Source organism: Bubalus bubalis, chromosome 5, assembly GCF_019923935.1.
Source record: "Bubalus bubalis isolate 160015118507 breed Murrah chromosome 5, NDDB_SH_1, whole genome shotgun sequence".
Classification (NCBI taxonomy): Eukaryota; Metazoa; Chordata; class Mammalia; order Artiodactyla; family Bovidae; genus Bubalus; species Bubalus bubalis.
The window spans coordinates 38,844,074-38,866,443 of record NC_059161.1 but is presented as its reverse complement, the minus strand read 5'-3'; the positions used below and the strand labels follow the sequence as shown (position 1 = coordinate 38,866,443).

Below are 22,370 nucleotides of genomic sequence, written 5' to 3'. Positions count from 1 at the left end.
TGGGAGAGCTAAGGAGTCCTTCCCAGACCTTAATCTGAGTTCCCTGCTGGCCTCTCATCTCCTTCCTGCCCCTCGTCTCACCATGGTCAAGTGGACACTGTCATGGACCCCTGACAGTCCTGCATTTGCATGCCCTGCACCAAGGCCAGACCCTCTATCATTCCCTAGTACTCCCAACCCAGACAGCCACTCAGGCTGGATTCCATTTGACCAATGTGCCCCTTGCCTTAACCCTGCTGGCTTGGCCCACAAGACCCCAAGCCCTCTACCTTCAGCTGCAGCAGCTCTGTACTGATCCAATCAACTTTGCACCTGGCTCACTGGGTCTAAATACAGTTCCTCTCTCAAGATGAGAACCCAGAGGACATTTAACATGGTGGCTAAGAGCATGGGATCCAGAGTCAGATTACAGGGATCTAAATTTCTGCTCTGCTGCCTATTAAATGGATAACTTTGAGAAAGCTGCCCAGCCTCTCCAAGCCTTTGCCTCCTTGTCTACAGACATTTTACAAAATGGGTGAAATAAGAGGACCCAGCTCCTAGGGTCCCTGGGGATGGCAGTAAGATCTTGTACAAAAGCACTCTGCCCACTTTCTGGTACACAGTAGGTGATCAAATGTAACTATTAGACAGGAGTACACAGAAGTGCTAGCATAGGATGGGGCACACAGAAGGTGCTCAGTAGTGAATCACGAGGCTTTTGGGAGAGAGGATAGTGTGCTGAATGGTCCCCCAAGGGTCTGTCATGGCTACTCCGTGAGAGCTGGACACAGCCCCTGTGCCTCCCTCACCCGCCCGGCTCACCTGGCCTGGCAGGCACTCTCCAGGGGTGCCATGTAAAGGCTCCAGATGCCCAGGGCTGCAGGCATGGTGAAGAGCACTGCCAGCCAGCAGCAGGACACGATCAGAGACATGAACAGGCCGAAGTCGTGGACAGCTGGGATCTGGGGATGGAAAGGTGGGGGCGATGGGCGGGGATCAGGCCTGGAGCCCAAGGAGCCCAGGGACTCTGCAGCACTGGGCCCTGACCACCCCCAGACTGAGGCAGGATGCGAAGGCCGAGGCTGAGGGAATGAAGGCACTGGCCTAGGAGGATGTCAGAGGGCTGGGCTGGAGCCAGAAGGTGTGGCAGAGAGGAAGAGTCCAGCCTCTGGTCGACACTGCAGCCCTCTGCCCGGAACAGTGCCCGGCATAGAGCAAGTGCACCGTAACGCATTACAGGAAGGACAGAGGAAAACACACACTGTCAGAGCAGGGCACACGCTAGCAGAGGGGAACAGAGAGCCGCCACACGGTGTGCCCCAGGAGTGTCACGGGCACCCGCGCAGGGTGTGGCCGTCAGAAGGAAGCTGCAGCCAACAAGCACACAGGCCTTCCTTCACAGTCTGTGGAACACTTTCACAAGCAGCTCATTCCATTCTCTGATGATCCACATGTGAGGGGAGTGAGGCTCACAGAAGTTAAACAAGCTGCCTAAGGTCACACAGCCAGAAAATGGCAGAGGAGGGATGGAAATCCAGCTCAGCTTGATTTCTGGGCGTGGTTCTCTAGCAAAGTCTGGAGAATCCCAGAGCACCTAGTGGTTTCTAGACAGGATCCTCAGTCCAGGTCATAAGACCTCTCAGACTCAGACAGGTTCACTGCCTTTCAGGCTCTGCTGGCACCCAGGACCTGGCCTAGGATCCTTCTCTCAAGCCCAGCTCAGACAGGAAGGAGTGTGGGGCCAGCGAGAGGGAAGAGCATGTGAGGGATAACAATGCCGTATGCAGCTGGTGGGTGGAGAGGGCCCTGCACTGGGGTCGGGAGCATGGGCAGGCTTACCATGTAGCAGCTGGGGGACCTTTGGAAACAACTGCTAAATGCCCTTCAGGGCTGAGAGTGGATTATCAGTAATGAGCATCAATAAGAAACACAATTTGTATTACTAGAATTCTCCCATTTGTTAAGTTCTGGTGATGGTGATTAGTAACAAAACATGGACTCTAGGGATGTGGCAAGTACCTTGAGGCAGAAGCTGCGTGGCCCCAAGAGAAGGGGTGGGTGGGAAGAGCGGAGACCAGGGTCCAGGTATGCATGGGCAGGGGTGGGGGGCAGGGGACGTCAGGCCAGGCTGGAGGGCTGGCTCCCACCTGGGAGAAGACGTTAGCCGCATAGGCGGCAGCCGTGGTCAGCGAGGTGAAGAAGGTGGCCTTGCCTGCCGTCTGGATGGTGTGAATCATCCGCAGTTGAGGGTCTTCCAGGTGGGTGGCCTGGCGGTAGGTGTTGATGAACACAAAGACGTCGTCCACACCTATGGGAGGGGGCCGGGCCAGCTGGGTTACTCTGCTGTCTCCAGGTCAGATCCAACCTGGGCCATGAACCCAAGACCCACTCTCATGCTGCATGGCCCCCTCCCTCACCAGAACTAGATCCTTTCCTCCAAATCTTCACCACCCCTCACCTTTCCCACCATGCTTAACCTTTCTTTACCCAGCATATCCACCCGCTCCTTCCACCTCTGGGGGGTTCCACCCACCATATGCCCAGAATCACTCACCACTCATACTCTACCCACCCTCCACCCCAAGTCCAAGGCTCTGAGGTCTGAGAGAGGACTTTTTAGAGCCCCCATGGAAGCCAGACTTTGCATCCTGTAAAAGGCCCTTTGGGGGTCAAATTTCCAAGTGGGAGGCCCATTACCATGGCAACAGAATCAACTCACCGATGCCCACTATCACAAAGGCAGCCACCCCATTGAGGATGCCCAAGTACTGGATACCGAAGACCACGTGGTACAGGAAGAGCGCCACCAGGCAACTGAGGCCGATGCTGGCAATCCCAAAGAAGGACAGGAACACTGGGCAGGGCAAGAAGCACAGGGAATGGAGTGGGGGGACCCAAGAGAACACAGCCTTTCAGTGTCTCTGGCCCCAGCTTGGTCCTGCCTCGTACACCCCCATCCCCAGGGGCACCTTCACCACCCCATCCGAGCCCAGTATAGTTCTCTATGCCCAGAGAAGGTGCTGGGCAGGAGGCCTGAGTAGCAGATGAAGCCCTTGATGAGTAAGTCAGGTTGTTCATGGGCCCTCATCTTTGCAGAGCTTACATATGCTAATAGGGAATCATTATATTTTTAACATCTGTCACCCAGTAAATTAGAGGTTCCATGGAGGCAAGAAGGCAATGGCACCCCACTCCAGCACTCTTGCCTGGAAAATCCCATGGACGGAGGAGCCTGGTGGGCTGCAGTCCATGAGGTCGCTGAGGGTCGGACACGACTGAGCGACTTCACTTTCACTTTCATACATTGGAGAAGGAAATAGCAACCCACTCCAGCGTTCTTGCCTGGAGAATCCCAGGGACGAGGGAGCCTGGTGGGCTGCCGTCTATGGGGTCGCACAGAGTCGGACACGACTGAAGCAACTTAGCAGCAGCAGCAGGAGGCAAGAAGTACATCAGTGATGTTCACTACTAGAACTCTGGCACCTGAGAGCATCTGGCACATAGTTGGTGCCCAGTTAATATTTGTTACATGGATGAGTGAATGTCTTTTCCATTTTTGAAGGTATGACCAATCTCTCATTCACTTGGCCAATGAAGAGCACCTCCTGTATACGCAGAAAGAAGCAGCTAGGGTGCACGGGGAGAGGACAGTGGAAAAGTGAACTGGGAGTCTAATGGCAGCTGGGACTTTAAAACAAGCTAAGGATGGGACTTCCCTGGCAGTGGTCCAGTGCTTGGGAAGCTACCTTCCAGTGGAGGGGATGCAGGTTTGATCCCTGGTTGGGGAACTAAGATCCCACATGCCACAGGGCAACTAAGTGGGTGTGTGGCAACTACTGAGCCCATGCGCTCTGGAGCTCACGCACCATCAACTAGAGAGCCTGTGAGCCACAACTATAGAGAAACCCATGAGCTGCAACCAACAATTTATACTGCAGCAAAAGATCCCGCATGACACAATGAGGATCCCACGGTTCACAAGACCCGTTACAGCCAAATAAATAAATACTAAATTATAATAATAAACAGGCTAAGGAGTAATCCATAAAGTGTCCAATACTCCAGACTCTACAAAACTTATCAACAAGAAAAAGACCGTCAAAGAACAAAAGGTTAAACTGTAGGAGGTCCTTGGGGAGCAGGCCCTGGGGCATGGCCCAGTCTGCCTCTACACCTCAGTCACCCTGCCCAGGGTTAGAAGGTGATGTCTGAGCAGCTGTCCCACCACCAGCTCTGATACAGTGGATTCAAGCCCATTTGTGGCATTCCCAAGCAGGAAGGCTTTGTCCAGAGAGAAGCACACTGGGAGGAACGAAGGGGCTGGCTCCATGCGGTGCTGCTGGAGAAACCATACCTGAGCAGGAGGTGAGAATGTAGACGAGGGCAGCAATACAGCTGCTGCTGATGAAGGCCAGGAGCATGTCGTTGTTGAAGGTTCTGCGAACCTCATAATCAAAGAGGTCTGTGCCCCCATACAGGACCTGGACTTTGCTGGGAAGGGAGGACACAGAGGGAGGAAAGACAGAGTGGATCAGAGATGGAGGAGGACCACGAACCATACACCTCCTCAGTGGCTCTTTACCTTGGTTGTACATTATGGTCACATGGGGGCTTTCAAGAATCCTGATGTCCAGGTCATACTCTAGACAAGTGAAACCAGCATGTCTAGGGTGGGACTGAATTATCAGTGAGGTTGAGATTGCTGCTCCACACAGATAATAGTCAATTATAGCTGAATTCTATGTCATTCTCATTATCCTCAATTCTCAATTGTTTGCAGCAAAATTCTAAATTCAAATCAGCTTCCAGATACTCAAGTCTTACAGTGGTATTCAGTGCCCATTTAACAGAAGCTATTAGAAAAACTTAATCAAGTTGGTGAAGTTGATTTTTAAAATACCAAGAGGGGTGAGATCTGTTCCTGGTCAAGAGGACTAACAAGATGAAATCTACATTTCCTCTCCTGTGAAACTAACAATTAAAAAAAGAGAGAGATAAAGAAAATACATGAAACAAGATTCTGGACATGACAACAAAGAATGGTGATCTCTAAGAGATAAGAAATAAAATGGGCTTTATGGCCACTCTGACATACTGGCTTGAGAAAGCTTCCAGGCTTTGGTGCATCCTAATATATGGTGCAATGGTAAAGAGCCCACCTGCCAATGCAGGAGACACAAGAGACATGGGTTCAATCACTGGGTCAGGAAGATTCCCTGGAGTACAAAATGGCAACCCACGCCAGTATTCTTGCCTGGAAAATTCCATGGACAGAGAAGCCTGGCTGGCTACAGCCCATGGGGTCGCAAAGAGACACAAATGAGTGAATGAGCAAGCAATATATGGGTTAACAGACATTTTAAAAGAGCCTGAAAGTTTCCCAAACTTGATGAAAATGATAAACCCCTTGATTCAAAAAGCTTGAGCAGCAGACCCCCAAGCACCAAAAATCGTGACTAAAACAACAATGCACATCATAATCAAATTGCTCAAAATAAGTGACCAAGATAAAATCTTGAAAGCAGCCTGAGGGGAAAAAGAGAAACGAAAGTAAGAATGACAGGAGATTTCTCTTCAGAAACAATGCAAGTGAGAAGACAGTGGAGCAAGATCCTTTACCTACTGAGGAAAAAAGTCAGCCCAGAATTCTATCATTTGAAATATATATTTCAAAAATAAAGGTAAAATAAAGATTTTTTTTTCAGTATACAAAACCCAAATGAATTCATCTTCAGTACACCTTCATTACAAGAGATGTTAAAGGAAATTCTTCAGGGAGAAGGCAAATTATTACAAATCGAAGTACACATCTACACAAAGGAATAAAAAGGACTAGAGATGGTAACAACATGAATAAGTGTATAAAAATGTCTTATTATATAAATCTTTTAAAATGATGGCTGACCATTTAAACAGAAATAACAGTAATGTAGTGTGGGGTTTATAACATATATGAAAATAAAATATGACAATAGTATAAAGGTCAGGAGAAAGGAAATGGTGGTATACTATTCATATATAGTATACACTATACACTATACATGAAGTTGGACTGCAAGGAGATCCAACAAGTCCATCCTAAAGGAAATTAGTCCTGGGTGTTCATTGGAAGGACTGATGCTAAAGCTGAAACTCCAATACTTTGGCCACCTCATGCGAAGAGCTGACTCATTGGAAAAGACCCTGATGCTGGGAGGGATTGGGGGCAGGAGGAGAAGGGGATGACAGAGGATGAGATGGCTGGATAGTATCACTGACTCGATGGACATGAGTTTGAGTAAATTCCAGGAGTTGGTGATGGACAGGGAGGCCTGGCATGCTGCAATTCATAGGGTCACAAAGAGTCGGACACAACTGACTGACTGAACTAAACTGAACTGATACATGAAGTGGTTTAACATCATTTGAAGGTACACTGATAACTTAAGGATGTATACTATGAACCCTGAAAGTGAGTGAAGTCGCTCAGTTGTGTCCGACTCTTTGCGACCTGTGGACTGTAGCCCACCAAGCTCCTCTGTCCATGGGATTCTCCAGGCAAGAATACTGGAGTGGGTTGCCATTTCCTAAATTAAATATTTATAGCTAAAAAAAAACAAAGGAAATAAAATGGAATAATAAAAAATTCTCAGTCCAAAAGAAGGCAGAAGAGAGGAAAAAGGAACTAAGAATATATGGGGCAAAGAGAATAAAATAAAATTGTCTTAAGTCTAACCATGTTAACAACATACTAACTGTAAAAGGTCTCAGTTTAGTTCAGCCCCTCAGTCATGTCCGACTCTTTGAGACTCCATGGACTGCAGTACGCCAGGCTTCCCTGTCCATCCCAGAGCTTACTCAAATTCATGTCCACAGAGTTGGTGATGCCATCTAACCATCTCATCCTCTGTCATCCCCTTCTCCTCGTGCCTTCAATCTTTCCCAGCATCAAGGTCTTTTCCAATGAGTCGGTTCTTCGCATCAGGTGGCCAAAGTATTCGAGTTTCAGCTTCAGCATCAGTCCTTCCAATGAATATTCAGAAATGATTTCCTTTAGGGTGGACTGGTTGGATCTCCTTGCAGTCCAAGGGACTCTCAAGAGTCTTATCTAACACCACAGTTCAAAAGCATCAATTCTTTGGGGCTAAGCTTTCTTCATAGTCCAACTCTCACATCCATACGTGACCACTGGATAAAGCAATTTTCTTGAAGAAATCTCTAGTCGTTCCCATTCTATTATTTTCCTCTATTTCTCTGCATTGATCACTGAGGAAGGCTTTCTTATCTTTCCTTACTATTCTTTGGAACTCTGCATTCAAATGGGTATATCTTTCCATTTCTCCTTTGCCTTTAGCTTCTCTTCTTTTCTCAGCTATTTGTAAGGCCTCCTCAGACAACCATTTTGCCTTTTTGCATTTCTTTTTCTTGGGGATGGTCTTAATCACTGCCTCTTGCAAAAGGTCTAAATATCCCAAATAAAAGGCAGAGGCAGTCAGATTAGATTAAAAAATCAAGACCCAGCTGCCTACAAGAAACTCACATTCAATGTTGACACCAATAGGTTAAAAATAAAAGTACAGAAAAAAGTACCATGCTGACATGAATCAAAAGAAAGTTGGAGTGGTTAAATTAATAATAAATGAAATAAATTTCAGAGCAAAGAATATTACTATAAATAAAGAAAGTCATTTAAAAATTATAAAGGGCTCAGTTCGTTAAAAGAATGCAACAATACTGATTGCTTTGGACCTAATAACAGAGTTTTAAAATACATGAAGCAAAAACTGACAGAAATGAAGAAAGAAATAGACAAACCTGCAATCATAGTTGGCCATTTCAAAATCCCTTTCTCAATAACTGCTAGAACAATTAGACAGAAGATCAGTATGGATACAGAAGACTTTAACAACACAATCAACCAACCTGACTTAATTGACATTTATAGAACACTCCACCCAATAACAGCAGAATACATTTAAGTGCATAGGGAAAATTCATCAGGACAAACCACACTCTAAACCATAAAATAAGACTCAGAAAATTTAGAATAACTTAAGTCATAAAAAGTATGTTCTGTGATCACAATGGAATTAAATTAAAAATTAGTGACAAAACACTATCTGGGAAATTCCTAAACATTTGGAGACTAACAAACTTTTAAATAATATAGGGATCAAAGAAGAGATCAAAAGGGAAAATTGAGAGTATTTGAACTGTGTGAAAATGAAAGCACATGTCAAAATGTGTGAGATGTGCTAAAATGATGCTTAAGGGGAATTTTATAGCAATAAACACCTGTATTAGAAAAGAATACAGTTTTTGAATCAATGACCTCAGCTTCTGCTACAAGAAAGCAAAACAAGAGAAAATTATACATAATGTAAGTGGAAGAAGGGAAATAATGTAGATCAGAGTATAAGTATATAAACAGAAAGACAATAAACATCAAAGAAACCAAAATCTAGCTCTTTGAGAGGACCAATAAGATTGATAAATTTCTAGCCAGACTGATCATGAAAAAAGGAGATAAGACACACATGAAGGAGGTGATACCACTCATAAGGGAATATTTATTATGAATTACCTTGCACCAACAAAGGTCCAACTAGTCAAGGCTATGGTTTTTCCAGTGGTCATGCATGGATGCGAGCATTGGACTGTGAAGAAAGCCGAGTGCTGAAGAATTGATGCTTTTGAACTGTGGTGCTGGAGAAGACTCTTGAGAGTCCCTTGGACTGCAAGGAGATCCAACCAGTCCATTCTGAAGGAGATCAGCCCTGGGTGTTCTTTGGAAGGAATGATGCTAAAGCTGAAACTCCAGTACTTTGGCCACCTCATGGGAAGAGTTGACTCATTGGAAAAGACTCTGATGCTGGGAGGGATTGGGGGCAGGAGGAAAAGGGGACAACAGAGGATGAGATGGCTGGATGGCATCACCGACTTGATGGACGTGAGATTGAGTGAACTCCGGGAGATGGTGAGGGACAGGGAGGTCTGGCGTTCTGCGATTTATGGGGTCGCAAAGAGTCGGACACGACTGAATGACTGAACTGACCTTGCACCAACAAATTTTTACCATTTAAATGAAATGGACAAATTTCATGAAATATACTACCAAAGCTTGTGTAAGAATATAGAAATAACTTTAATAGCCCTACAAAAGTGTTAGTTGCTCAGTTGTGTCTGACTCTTTGCAACCCCATGGACTGCAACCCGCCAGGCCTCTCTGTCCATGGAATTCTCCAGGCAAGAATACTGGAGTGGGTAGCCATTCCTTTCTCCAGGGGATCTTCCTGACCCCAGGATCAAATCCAGGTCTCCCACATTATGGGCAGATTCTTTACCATCTGAGCCACTAGGGAAGCTCTATATGTATATTTAAAAATTGAGTTTGTAGGGACTTTCCTGGCAATCCAGTGGTTAAGATTCTGTACTTTCATTGCAGGGGGCACAGATTTGATCCCTGGTTGGGAACTAATACCCTGCATGCTACATGGCATGGCCCCAAACATTTTTTTAATAAAAAAAATTGAATTTATAGTTAAAACGTTCCCCTAAAGAAAACTCCAAATTCAGACAGTTTCACTGATAAATTCTACCAAACATTTAAGGAAGAATAATACCAGTTCCATACAAACCTTCCAGAAAACTGAAGAGAATATTTCCCACCTCATTCTGGAAGACATTTTGATATCAAAATCAAACAAAGATACTACAAGAAAACTACAGCCCAGTATCCATCATTAACATGCCAATGAACAAAGAATACAAATAGAATCTAACACTATAAAAAAAAGGATAATCCCAAGGGGGATCTGCCCCAAGAATGCAAGGATGGTTTAAACTTTAAAACTCAATTAAGATAATTCATCATATTAAACTAAAAATGAAAAATGTACGTTCTCTCTCTAGATGCAGAAAAATATTTGAGAAAAATCCAATATTCATTACTGATTTACAAAAATAACTTATCAGCAAATTAGGAATAGAAGGGAGCTTCCTTAACCTGATAAGTCACTTCAGTCGTGTTCGACTCTGTGCGACCCCATAGACGTCAGCCCACTAGGTTCCCCCGTCCCTGGGATTCTCCAGGCAACAACACTGGAGTGGGCTGCCATTTCCTTTTCCAATGCATGAAAGTATAAGTGAAGTCGCTCAGTCGTGTCCGACTCTCAGCGACCCCATGGACTGCAGCCTACCAGGCTCCTCCATCCATGGGATTTTCCAGGCAAGAATACTGGAATTGGGTGCCATTGCCTTCTCTGTAACCTGATAAGAGACATCTACAAACACACCTACAGACTTCAGTCAGGGATAATGAAAGGTTGTCCATTCTCATCACTTTCATTCAACATTGTATTGGAGGTTCTAGCCAGTGCATTCAGGCAAGAGAAAGAAGTAAAAGAAATCCAAATTGGAAAGGAAGAAGTAAAACTGTCTTTATTAGCAAAAGACATGATTGATTATGTAGAAAATTAAATAGAACCTATGAAAAAATTTCTAGAACTTATAAGGGAGCTTATCAAGGTCGCAGGACCCAAAGTCAATTATATTTCTATATGTTGAGTTGGCCAAAACGTTCATCTGGGCTTTCCATGGTATTGTTGTTGTTCAGTCACAAAGTCTTGTTTGACTCTTTGTGAACCCATGGACTGCAGCACACCAGGCTTCCCTGTCCTTCGCTAACTCCTAGAGTTTATTCAAATTTATGTCCATTGAGTTGGTGATGCTATCTAACCATCTTATCCTCTGCCGCCCTCTTCTCTTTCTGCCCTCAATCCTTTCAATATCAGGGTCTTTTCCAATGAGTCGGTTCTTTGCATCAGGTGGCCAAAATATTGGAGCTTCAGTTTCAGCATCAGTCCTTCCAATGAATATACAGGGTTTTTTTGTTTTTTTTTTAGGATTTATTGATTTGATCTCCTTGCAGTCCAAGGGACTCTCAAGAGTCTTCTCTAGCATCACAATTCAAAAGCATAAATTCTTCAGCACTCAGCTTTCTTTATGGTCCAACCCTCACATCCATACATGGTATGGAAAAACCCAAAAAGACTTTTTGGTCAACCCAATACAAGCAACTAACAACTGATATACTTTCAACTAACAAGGAAATTTTAAAAAATATCATTTACAATAGAATAAGAATGTGAAACAGGGACAAATCTGACAAAAGATATCAGATTCACCAGGTTAATTGGTCATAAGACTCAATACTGTTAAGATGTCATTTCTCCTCAAATTGATCCAAGTATTTGACATAAACATAATCAGGATCCCAGTGGACTTTTATTTGGAGAAATGGATAAGCTGCTTCTGAAATTCATTGGATGGGGATTCCCTGGAAGTCCAGTGGTTAGTTTTCTGTACTTCCATTGCAGGGGGCATGGGTTCCAACCTGGTCAAGGAGTTAAGCTCCTGCATGCCACATGGCATGGCCCCCCCAAAAAAGAGAACCAACCATTAAGAAATAATAAATAAATAACATAAAATAAAATTCATAGGGCAATGTAAAGGCCCCAGAATAACTAAAATAACTTTGAAAAAGAACAAAAAGTTGGAAGACCAACACTTGGACAAGACATGGCATAAAGCTACCATAATCAAGACAGTGTAATACCAATGTGTAAATAAAATTTAAAAAATTGGTTGATGGAATAGAACAGAGTCCAGAAATAGACCCACATATATATAGACAAAAGACTTTTGTCCAAGATTCTAAGTCAATTCAGTGAAGAAAGAATGATCTTTTAAACAAATGATGCTGGAACAACTGGCTATCCATACAAAATAATAAATATCAGTACCTTATGCTATATATAAAGTATATGTAGTGTATGTCTTACACCATATACAAAGATGAACTAAAAATGGAATATCACAGAACTAAATGTAAAGCCAGTATGAAAATAGTCAAAAGATCTAAATTGTTCACCAACAAAGACAAATGGATGTCAAATAAGCATGTGAACATCACTAGGAAGTATGGGAATCCAAGTTAAAATCACAATGAGATATCACTACACAGAATGGCTAATTTAGACTTTTTAAACTGACCATGGACTTCCCTGGTGGCTCAGATGGTAAAGAATATGCCTGTAGTGCAGGAGACCCAGGTTCAATCCCTGGGTCAGGAAGAACCCCTTGGAGAGGAGTCTGGTGGGCTATGGTCCATGGGGTCACAAAGAGTTGGACAGGACTGAGTGACTAATATTTTCACTTTCAAACTGATCATATCAAGTGTTAGAGAGTTTGTGGAGGAACTGGAATTCTTATACACTGGGTGAGAATGTAAAATGGTACAATTAATTTGGAAAACAATCTGACAGTTTCTTAAAAAGTTAAACTCACATGGGGACTTCCCTGAAGTTCAGTGGTTAAGACTTTGCCTTCCAGTGCAGTGGGTGTAGGTTCAAGCCCTGGTGGGGGAGCTCAAATCTCACAGACCATGTGGCCAAAAAACCAAAGCATAAAACAGAACGAGTATTGTAACAAATTCAAAAAAGATTTTAAACAAATGATCCATATTAAAAAATCTTAAAAAAAATACATTCATGGTTTTTTTAAAAAAGTTAAATATACACCTATCATATGATCTAGTCATACCACTCCCAGATATTTATCTGAGACAAATGAAGGCATTTGTTCACACAAAGGCTTTGTAGCATCTCTATTTACAATAGCCAAACCTGGAAATAACCCAAATATCCATAAACAAGTGAGTGGATGAACAAAAGGTGGCATCTCCACGCAGTGATACTACTTAGCACTTAAAAAGAATAAACTGTCAATACATGCAACAACATGGATACAGTTCAAAACAATTAGGCTGAGTGAATGAGATCAGTCAAAACTGTGCATTCTATATGATGCCATATATACAAAATCAGAAAATGAAAACCAATATATAGTGATAGAAAAGAGAAAGTGGTCCTGGGGTGGAATGGGAAGGAAGGTGAGGCAGGATGGAGTGACTGTCAAAGGAACATGAGTAAACTTCTGAGGGTGATGGATCCATTCATTAACTTGATTGTGATAAAGGTTTCATAGTGTATACATGGGTCGAAACTAATCAAATTGTAAACTTTAAATATATGCAGCTAGTGAATATCAACTCAAAGCTGTTTTAAAAAGTCAAACAGGACACTTAAAAAAATGTAGAAAAGATCTTTGGATTGACTACTTTTTTGAATTAAATTCAACAAAGGGTTAATTGAGCTTTCATTAGAATAGAAAACTGAAAGTTTGGTCAACTGTTCATTCATTCATTCATTTGTATAGCATTTATAGAACACTTTCTAGGTTCTAGGTCCTCTTTTAGTTTCCAGCTATAAAAAGACATAGGCCCAAACTTCTACTCTTGAGTAGAAAGGAATAGCTCATGCAAGACCAATATTCCTGCTTAGAACTACTAAGAAATCAAATAAAACTGAGAAATCATCTATTTGATGACATTAGAGATTTCCTGAAGCAATGAAACTAGAGAGTTGAGACTCTAGAAAGGGAAGAACCTACAAAAGATAAGCTTCCCTTCTACAGCTGTGTTTACCCTGGAGGTATCTGCTGATTCTTAACACAGGCAGGAGGCTGAAAATCTAAGCAGGGAGGGAGTCAGAAAAACTAGCAGAGCTGTGGGTAGAGACTTGCAGACCAGCAAAGCATAAAACCAGTTTCTTCTGCAGCACTTCTGCCAAATACTGGGGCAGTCTGGAGTATGAGGCTACAAACTTAAGCAGAAAGCCTCAGAAAAACCAGAGAAGAGATATTTTTAGCTCTTTTGAGAGACAAAGCTTAGGGTTTGGAACATGTCAGGGGAAATGGGCTCTGCAGAATATACTAGGCTCTCAGTTGAAAATCCTAGAGAACCAAGGGCAAGCTAGAGGTAGGCTGTGACTTTTCAGGACTACAAACCAGCCTCAACTCTGTGTAACTGCTGTTTGTTTAAGGTGATCAGCCACAACACCATCTGCCTAGTGGAGGGAAAGATAAACTTTCTCTGGAAGAAATAACATCATCTGGACCTCTATGTTTTTACATACAATATTCATTACTCAGTAAAAATTACCAGGCATACCCACAGGCAAGACCACTGACCAAAAACCAAGTGAAAGAACAGACCACAGGGAAAAAAACAAAAGATATCCATAATAACCTAAGCTGGTAAAGAATTCGCCTGCAATGTGGGAGACCTGGGTTCAATCCCTGGGTTGGGAAGATCCCCCAGAGAAGGGAATACACCAGTATTCTGGCCTGGAGAATTCTATGGACTGTATAGTCCATGGGGTTGCAAAGAGTTGGACGTGACTGAGCTACTTTTACTTTCATCTATAATAATCTAACTTAATATGCTTAAGAACACAGAGGAGAATATGCACCAAATAAATTAAATGGTGAAAAATTTCACCAAGGATTTAGATCTATAATAAAGAATTACTGGAAATCCTCAACAGAAAAACATTAACTTTGAAATCTCAAGAGACATTAAACATCAAATTAGATACAACGGAAGACAGGATCAGTGAATTGGAATATCTAAACCAAAACATGCAAAGCAAAGAAAAACCTGAGAACATATGGGACTCATATAAGATAAGCTATAGGAATGTATTGTACAGCATGGGTAATATAGCCAATATTTTGCAATAACTGTACATGGAGTGTAACTTTTAAAATTATATTAAAATTTTTTAATTAAATTTTTAAAATGAAGAGAGCAGCATGCTGATTACCCAGACTCTTCAGCTTATCTTTCCAGCTCCCATATTTTATTATCATAGTCATAAATAAAAGAAAACACATGAGACTTTGAAAATATCTAACATTTATGTAGTTAGAATCCTTAAAGGAGGTAGGACAGAGAATGGGGTAGAAGCAATATTTGAAGTCATAATAGCCCAGAAATTCCTAAAAATGATGAGTTATATACCAGCAGATTCAAGGTCTGTGCACCTCAAGCAGAACAAATACAAAGAAAACCGTATCAAAATACAATAGTAAGATTGTTGAAACCAAAAACAAAGAGAAATCTTAAAAGTAGCCAGGGGAAAAAAGAGACAATTGTTCAAAGGGGCAACAAAAAGATTTACAGCTGACTCCCCCCCTCCAAAATGATGAAAGTCAAAACACAATGGACTGATATCTTTTAAAGTATTAAAGAAAATAACTGTAAATTCTATACCAGAAGAAATATATTTCAAAAATGAAAGTAAAATAAAGATGCCTTCTAGACAAACAAAGAATTTATCACTAGCAAACCTGCACTAAAAAAAAATACTAAAGAGAATTCTTCAGATACAAGAAAAATGATCCCAGAGGGAAACATGAAATTGTAGAAAGTAATGAAGAGCAACAGAAAACATAAATATGTGAGTAAATATGGATTCTGACTGAGTAAAATAAAAATGTAATGTCTTATGAGGTTTAAAATGTATATAGAATTAAAATCCATGTAACAATAAGGCAAAAGACTGAAGGGGTATAAATGCAATGAATGAGTTCTAAGATTCTGATATTATCAAGGAAGCAGTAAAAGTGATAATTTGTAGTATTCTTTGTAATAAGTCAAGATGTATGTTGTCATTTCTCAGGTAACAAGTAATAGACTGATTAAAAAAAAAAGACTTTAGTGACCTAAAAGAAGGCATTAACACCAAGACTACAGAGGCCCTGGTTATCACCATTCCTATGAAGCTCTAGGGGGATGGTAAGGGAAAGAGAATTGTTTTTTTTAACCCAGGACAGGGGTTTTGTCTCAGCAGCTGAATGTATTAAGCAGAAGTTAACTGTTGGTATCTAAAATCTTGAAGCTCCTTCTACAGCCAGCCCTTCCCAGATTCCCAACCCAGCCAAGGACCTTTCCCTAAGGTACCTCCATCCATCCAGCCACCCATTCATTCCTCAGACAAAGAGGTACTGTGCTAGGGGCTACGCCTACAGAAAAGGAAGCAGTAACAATCCCAGTCCTCAACAAACTCACACTCTACTGAGAAATAATTAAACCAGAACTTTTTCAGACTTATATATCCAAATAAGTCACCTGCAAACTCTATAGGTCTGGGAAAAGCCTTGATATTCTACATTTTTAACAAGTCTCCAGGTGATGTTAATGCTGATTCGACTTGCACTTTGAATGACAAGGAATTAAAAAAGTAAAATACAGAGTGACAAGCACTATGACGAAATTGAGGCTCAGAGAGGTGAAATAGCTCATTGAAACCCCCACCTAGGTGGAGTAACTGGGATCTGACCCCAGATATATCTTACTACAAAGCCTGTGCCTGTCTTATGGAGAAGCAGAGTCTGTGGAAATGGGTATGGTGATAATTTAATGCAATCTCAAGTAAAAAATAGCCAGGTTGGATCTTAGTAGATGAACAGGGGTTTGCCTGGCAATGAAGCACAGCTGCAAGAAGACTCAGTACAGCAACTGCTGTAAAAACACACAGCGCTAGGGCACTGCATCAGAAACCCTGGATTTTAATCCCATTCCACCACTTATGAGCCTCAAAACTTTTGACAGTTTACTTAATTGTACTGTGCCTCAGTTTCCTCATCTGTAGGATGGAGAAAATCATAACAGCTCTTCTCTCATCAGGATGGTGTAAGAATTAAGTTAGATGGTGTGTATAAATGGCTTAGGACAGTATGTGGCACAGGGCAAGCACAATAAATGTTAGCTTTGATTATTACAGTAGCTGTTCAATAAAGGAACGAGGGTCTTTCAGACAGAATGATTCCTCTTGTGCCAGGGGTTGACTTGTCAGGGCAAGAGACTGAAAGGCATTGGAGTTATTGCCCCGCAGGACTGACAGATGAACTATCAAATGATTTTACCTGGTGGGGAGGGGCCCAATTGTCTCTCAGACACACATCCCAAGGACTGGAGGACAATCAGAGCACCTACTGCCCAAAATCTCTGTCACATCTCTTAACTCATCTCCTTCTAATGACCGCAGAAGGGTAGCAGGACTCATCATTCCAATTTTAGCAGTAACAGAGGCCCAGAGAAGTGAAGTGACTTGCCTACTATCTCCTGGATAGTAAAGGCAGAGAGGAACTCCTTACTCCCTGGTTAATACTCTTTCCAGAAAGCCTTCTAGCACCAATGCAGGAGAAAATCAATACCCAAGACCTCCAGGGCAGAAGTTCTCCAAAGCTGTCATGTTCACTAACCATTAGCACTGATCAGGAAAAGCGTCCTTTCATCTGTCAGAGTGATGATGAGGATGTATCTGGCTCTGCCTCTGATTTGAAAAGAAAGACTTCCAGGGAAAAGGTTGCAGAAGGGGATCTGGGATGTATGAGAAAGAACCACCTGGAAACCAATTCCCTACCTTAATACAGCCCTTTCCTGGTTCAAATAAGGACAGGCACACATCAGATGCAGCTGGACTGCCTACCTAGTGGACTGCTTGGCCAGCATGGCCACATAGGTGACCACAAAGCTCTGAAACTTAGCCCGCTGCTCCTCCCAGCGATCGTCCACAGAGTAGTAGTTGGGCAGGGGTGCTCCAAAGAGGATCTCGCTGCGTAGGAGGGAGCTCTTGAGGTTTTCTGCGGAGAGGCCCTCGTCCACGTACCAGTAGAACTCTGGGTGAGTCATGGCCAGCTCTAGGGAGCCTGCAGGGGCAGGGGTCAAGAGGTCCAAGGAGCTCAGTAAGTCCGCTCCCACAAACCTTCCATCAGGGTCATCCTGCCCTCCTCAACATCTCACCCCCTTTTTAAGGAAATGGAAAACTGTCCCAGCTTGGGCTGCCTCCAACTGTCTCTAACAGGACAGAGGGATGTTTAGAGAAATCACTGCTGCCCCAAAAGAGCAGCCCCCCAAGATCTGCTCAGGCGGCTCCCACTAAGTTTACACCTTCATTTCAGCTTGCACTTCACCTAATACCAAAGCTCAGTCTCTGTAGTCCTGTAACTCCTTCCCATCCCAGTCCCACCTTCATCTACTTAGAACCCTGCCATGTCCCCCTTAAAAGACATACCGAAGCTCTGCCCCCACAGCCAGCCTCTGTCCCCTCCCCATCCTTTCTCAACTCTCATCCCTAATGTACCTCAAACGAATCCACCTTGATCTTCCTGCAACCTCAGCCTCTCTCCAAATGCCCAGAGCTCTGTAACCACATGCCAGCTCCCCTCTAACCAACGTCATGCCCAAGCCCCAGCCCAAGCTTTATCTAACTCTGGGCACAGCGTAACTCCCAATCTCCATCAATCTAGGTATGCACCTCCTTCCTTGCCTCCCGCAGATCCCATCTCACACCCAACCCTCTCCCTGCCCTTCTTCAATAAGTGGCCTGTAGGCCTGCCCAGCACTCAGCTCCAGCCTGACTCCACTTCACAGCCAATTCCAACTTCATCCTCTTACCAACCTGGAGAGTACTGCAGAGTCAAGCCTTCTTTAACCTCCAAGCCCTGCCCCCACCTCATTAACCATGCCCCTTCACCCCAAGCCCCACCTATTCTGTCTCCACCCCTCACAAGCCCCGCCTCCAGGGCCCTTCAGACCAGGTCCCTATAGGCCCCACCCCAGCACACCTAGGGCTGCTCACCCCGGATGTCGGCCAGGTCCTGGCCCATGCCATCATAGTAAATCTTGCCACCCCTCTCAGTGGGGAAGAAGTAGGTCATGAGCGAGCTGGGCGGGGAGCAGTAAGAGTAGGAGCCCAGCGGCAGGTCCTTGAGCACTTCATGGGGCTTCCAGCAGAACTCCCGGAAGCCCGGGTGATCCATGATCTTGCGCTCAATTTCGTGGATTGTGACCAGCCGCTCACTCGTGAAAATGTTGCGCTCGGCGTCGCCACGTGCCAGGAAGATGAGCTCGATGCGCCAGTGCGCATGCGTCTGGGTGTTGGTGCTCACATAGGAGTGTGAGTAGTCCCAGCGCGAGGTGCCACGGCGGGCACGGCTCTGATTGGCCGTGGCTGCTGTGGGGGGCGGGGCACTGGGTGGATGCCGCCCACTCTTGTCTGGCCCCAGGTTTATCTGGGCTTCACTCTGGTTGGCTGCCGGCCTCTCCAGGGGTGGAGCCTCTCGCCGTAGACGCCCGCTTCGATTGGCTGTTGGCTTCTGGGCGGTGGCGGTGTCCCACAACAAGCCGTTCTGCGTAGCTACAGCGACCACCGTGTGTGGGCCGCGGGTGGCCGGCCGCGAGCGGTTCCCTAGATGTAGCTGCTGCAACTGCTCTGTGATGAGGCGCTGAAGTGTCTCAGAAGTGAAGTCGGCCAGGTCGCGCCGGTTGCGCCCCCAGGACCCAAACTGGGATTTGAGCGCCAGCGCGAGGGCGTCAAAACGCTGGGAGGCCTCATGGTTGCGGATCTCAAAGGCATTATAGGAGATGTCAATGTCCAGTGGCGGGTAGTAGAGGAACATGAAGGCTGACAAGGCCATGGGGATGCTGCAGCCCAGAAAGAGCACCAGCCCTGCACAGCACGGATTGGTGAAGGCCCAGCCCAGGGTACTCCAGAAGCCCGAGGCTGGGGGCCGGGACGGCAAGGTCCAGCGCCGCCAGCAACACTGCCTCCCTGCTCCAGCGTGGGGCCCCAGCTTCTTCTGGCCCCTCCTAAAGGCCTCACCCATTGTTTCCTCCTCCTCTTCCTGCTCCTCCTCTAGCCACACATCTTGCAGCAAGGGGTCATCCTCTGAGTCCATAGCCTACAGGAGAGGGAGAGGGTGAGCAGGCTACAGAGAAGGAGAGGATGGTGCTCCCATAGCTGCAGTCGCCCACCCCGAGTGTTAACCTTGCCCACTCATAACCAAGACAGGTACTACAATGGAATCGCATCAAACAGGCACTTAGCTGCACTTAACTGAATTTAACCACATGTGTACAAAACAGAAAGAAAAAATCCTATTATTTGCCCATCACAGCTCCCAACTAGATAGGGCTTTCAAGGCCACTGAAAAAGGAGAATCAGTGCCCAGTTGCAAACAGAAGAGATATTCCTCCACAAGGAAGGGATATTCGAAGGGAATTTTGATTATGCATGATTTCCCAATTTTTGCTGCATTCTCTGATTTTAGAACTCAAAGCCAATGTGAGGTGTGACTTTGTCGCAATCACTTTTATTTAACGAGCAACTACAAAGTCGTCCAAAAGTATCAGGGTAGAAGGGAAAGAACACGCTCTCTGGAACTGGACCCTTGTTTGGGTCCTGGTAGTGTGAACACTGGCAAGGGAGTGAGCCTCAGAGTCTTTGTCTATTAAGCACAGGTGGCCGTTTCTGCCTCACACGATTGTGGGGAAGGTCGAGGGAGGAAGCACCCTGCAGTCTGTGTGGTTTGTTTGTTATTATATATCACATGAATACATTTCTTTGCTCCTCTCTGGGGACTGTAATGTGCTCAGCCATTGCCCACGTGGCTCTGACAGCACTAGATGCCTGTCATAGTCCTCAAGAACTCTCAATACTCCCCACCCCCTCTTTGGGATGCTGCAGCTGCAGCCACTGTTTGTCAGGCTCAGACCACTTAATATGCAACTCCAGGGACGTCAAAACTTTGGGCACAGACAGAGGCCGAGCATCTGTCTCCCCAAGATGTGGGCACAAGCAGCAGGAGGGCCTGGCAGGAGAGGGCAGTCTGAGGACTCCAGCAGGGTGGCCCAAAGGCAGGAGGCCCCCCGGTATCCTCAGGCATGGCCTGCCCCCTTGTCCTGCCTGCCCTCTGTTTGGACGGAAAGAGACTCATTATCTAGTTAGACGCCAGGCAGTGAGAGGAGGAAGCTAATTATGCCAGCATTGGCTAATTAATGCTGCTTTTCCTATTAACATTCTCTAGAATGCTCCATTTCAATTAGACGGTCTGTCCGGGAAGAGAACAGGCTGCCATCATCCCAAAGAAAGTGAAGAAGAGAGGGTGAGGGGAAGGAGGGAAACAGAGAGAGAAAGACAGACAGGACATGGGAGAGATGAGAGACAGAGAAAATTGAAAACAGGAGACAGGAGAGTGGAGTTAGGGGGCAGGGGTTGGAGATAGATGCAAATAGGGAAATAAAGGAAGAGAAAAACAGAAGAGTGAGGGAGAGGGTGCCAAGTGTGGATGAGAGAGGAAGACTTGACAGGGAGAGAGACTGGAAGGGGCAGGAACTGCTCCAGAAATATTAGATATTCCTACGGATGCAATAATTAAATTTCTCATTTCTGACGCCCTAAACCTAGCCTCCTGAGGGGATGGTACCTGCTCTGAGGCTCAGTTTGCATCAGCAGAAACTCGTGGGAGTAAACCAGAGGCAGCTCAGGCTCACCCCATCTCCAAAGGGCAAACCCAAATCTGCACATGGAGGTGGGGATTGTGTGTGGGAGCCTCCACTCCATCCCTAACTGCTGAAGGAGGAAGTTGATAGTAGTATAGTGGAGAGGGACACTGGATGCTTGCATTTTTTCTGGGGACTAAATCCATCCACTGGCCCCCAGCCCCTTACCCAGGGTACAGTTTTCAATGTGTTGGCATGTAAGTAGGTCTAAGACCAGGATTCTGGGTCATGTCAGCACTCCCTGAATGATCCTGCTAGCCCATTGTTACTTCACCAGGAATGCTACTTTCTGCCCCAGAAGTCCAAGTTTAAAACATCTTTCAAGACCTTGTTCAAGTGTCACCTCTGCCAAGAAGACTTCCCAGATCTGAACACTAGCCACCCCCACCCCTTCCAAGATATGTATCCAAGCTTCTCACCACACTTCTGGGATAAAAATTTACTCAAGGACAGGGAGGGAGAGGCACTGTAGCAGTGGTAAAGGTCATGATTTGGGAGGCAGACAGACTTGGATGCAAATCCCAGCTGTATGACTTAAGGCAGGCAGTATATTTCTGAGCTTCAGTTTTTCCATCTGCAAGACAAGGCTAACAGTACTCACCACAGAGGTTGCTTGATGATATAAACAGCAGGCTGACCATAGTGCCTAGAAGGTATAAGTGCTTGAGAAATGATAGCCACTGTTCTTTTACACTCTGCTTCCTCACAAAAGGCTGTGAACTCCTAAAACATCCATGTGGCCCACTGTATTTGCCAAAGATGGCCACGACAATGTCTCCCATCTCACATGTTCTCATGATGTGACTGTTAAGACTTCTCCCACCAAGAAGTTATATCTTCATTCCTTCCCTTGAATCTAGATGCTCTGTGACTTCTGAGGCTAGGTTAAAATGGAGATGCAGCTTCCACCTGGCTTTCTTGGGACATTCATCCCTGGAACCTAGCCACCATGCTGTAAGGAAGCCCAAACTAGCCCATGCAGAGACTACACGTAGGAGCTCCTGCTGACAACCTACTTGACAGCCATCATCAACTACCAGATATGAGTGAAAATGTCTCCAGTGATTCTGGGCCCCTAGCCACCAAGTAATACCCAACCTTCTAGTTGTCCCAGTTGAGACTCGGGAACTGTGGAGTTGAGCTAAGCCACCCTCTCCTG

General features: G+C 44.8%; 1 protein-coding gene across 1 annotated transcript in view; it reads right to left on the bottom strand.

The window, feature by feature from the left end:
- DISP3 (dispatched RND transporter family member 3) overlaps positions 1-22,370 on the bottom strand; it is a 58,042-nt gene that overhangs the window by 17,632 nt on the left and 18,040 nt on the right. The window contains exons 2-7 of the mRNA XM_006076735.4: positions 18,510-19,611; positions 17,358-17,577; positions 4,337-4,473; positions 2,702-2,836; positions 2,130-2,290; positions 805-944 (exon numbers count right to left, since the gene is read on the bottom strand). Of these exons, the coding sequence (XP_006076797.3) occupies positions 805-944; positions 2,130-2,290; positions 2,702-2,836; positions 4,337-4,473; positions 17,358-17,577; positions 18,510-19,608 (1,892 nt within the window). The 5' untranslated portion in view covers positions 19,609-19,611. The remainder of the gene's footprint in view (positions 1-804; positions 945-2,129; positions 2,291-2,701; positions 2,837-4,336; positions 4,474-17,357; positions 17,578-18,509; positions 19,612-22,370) is intronic.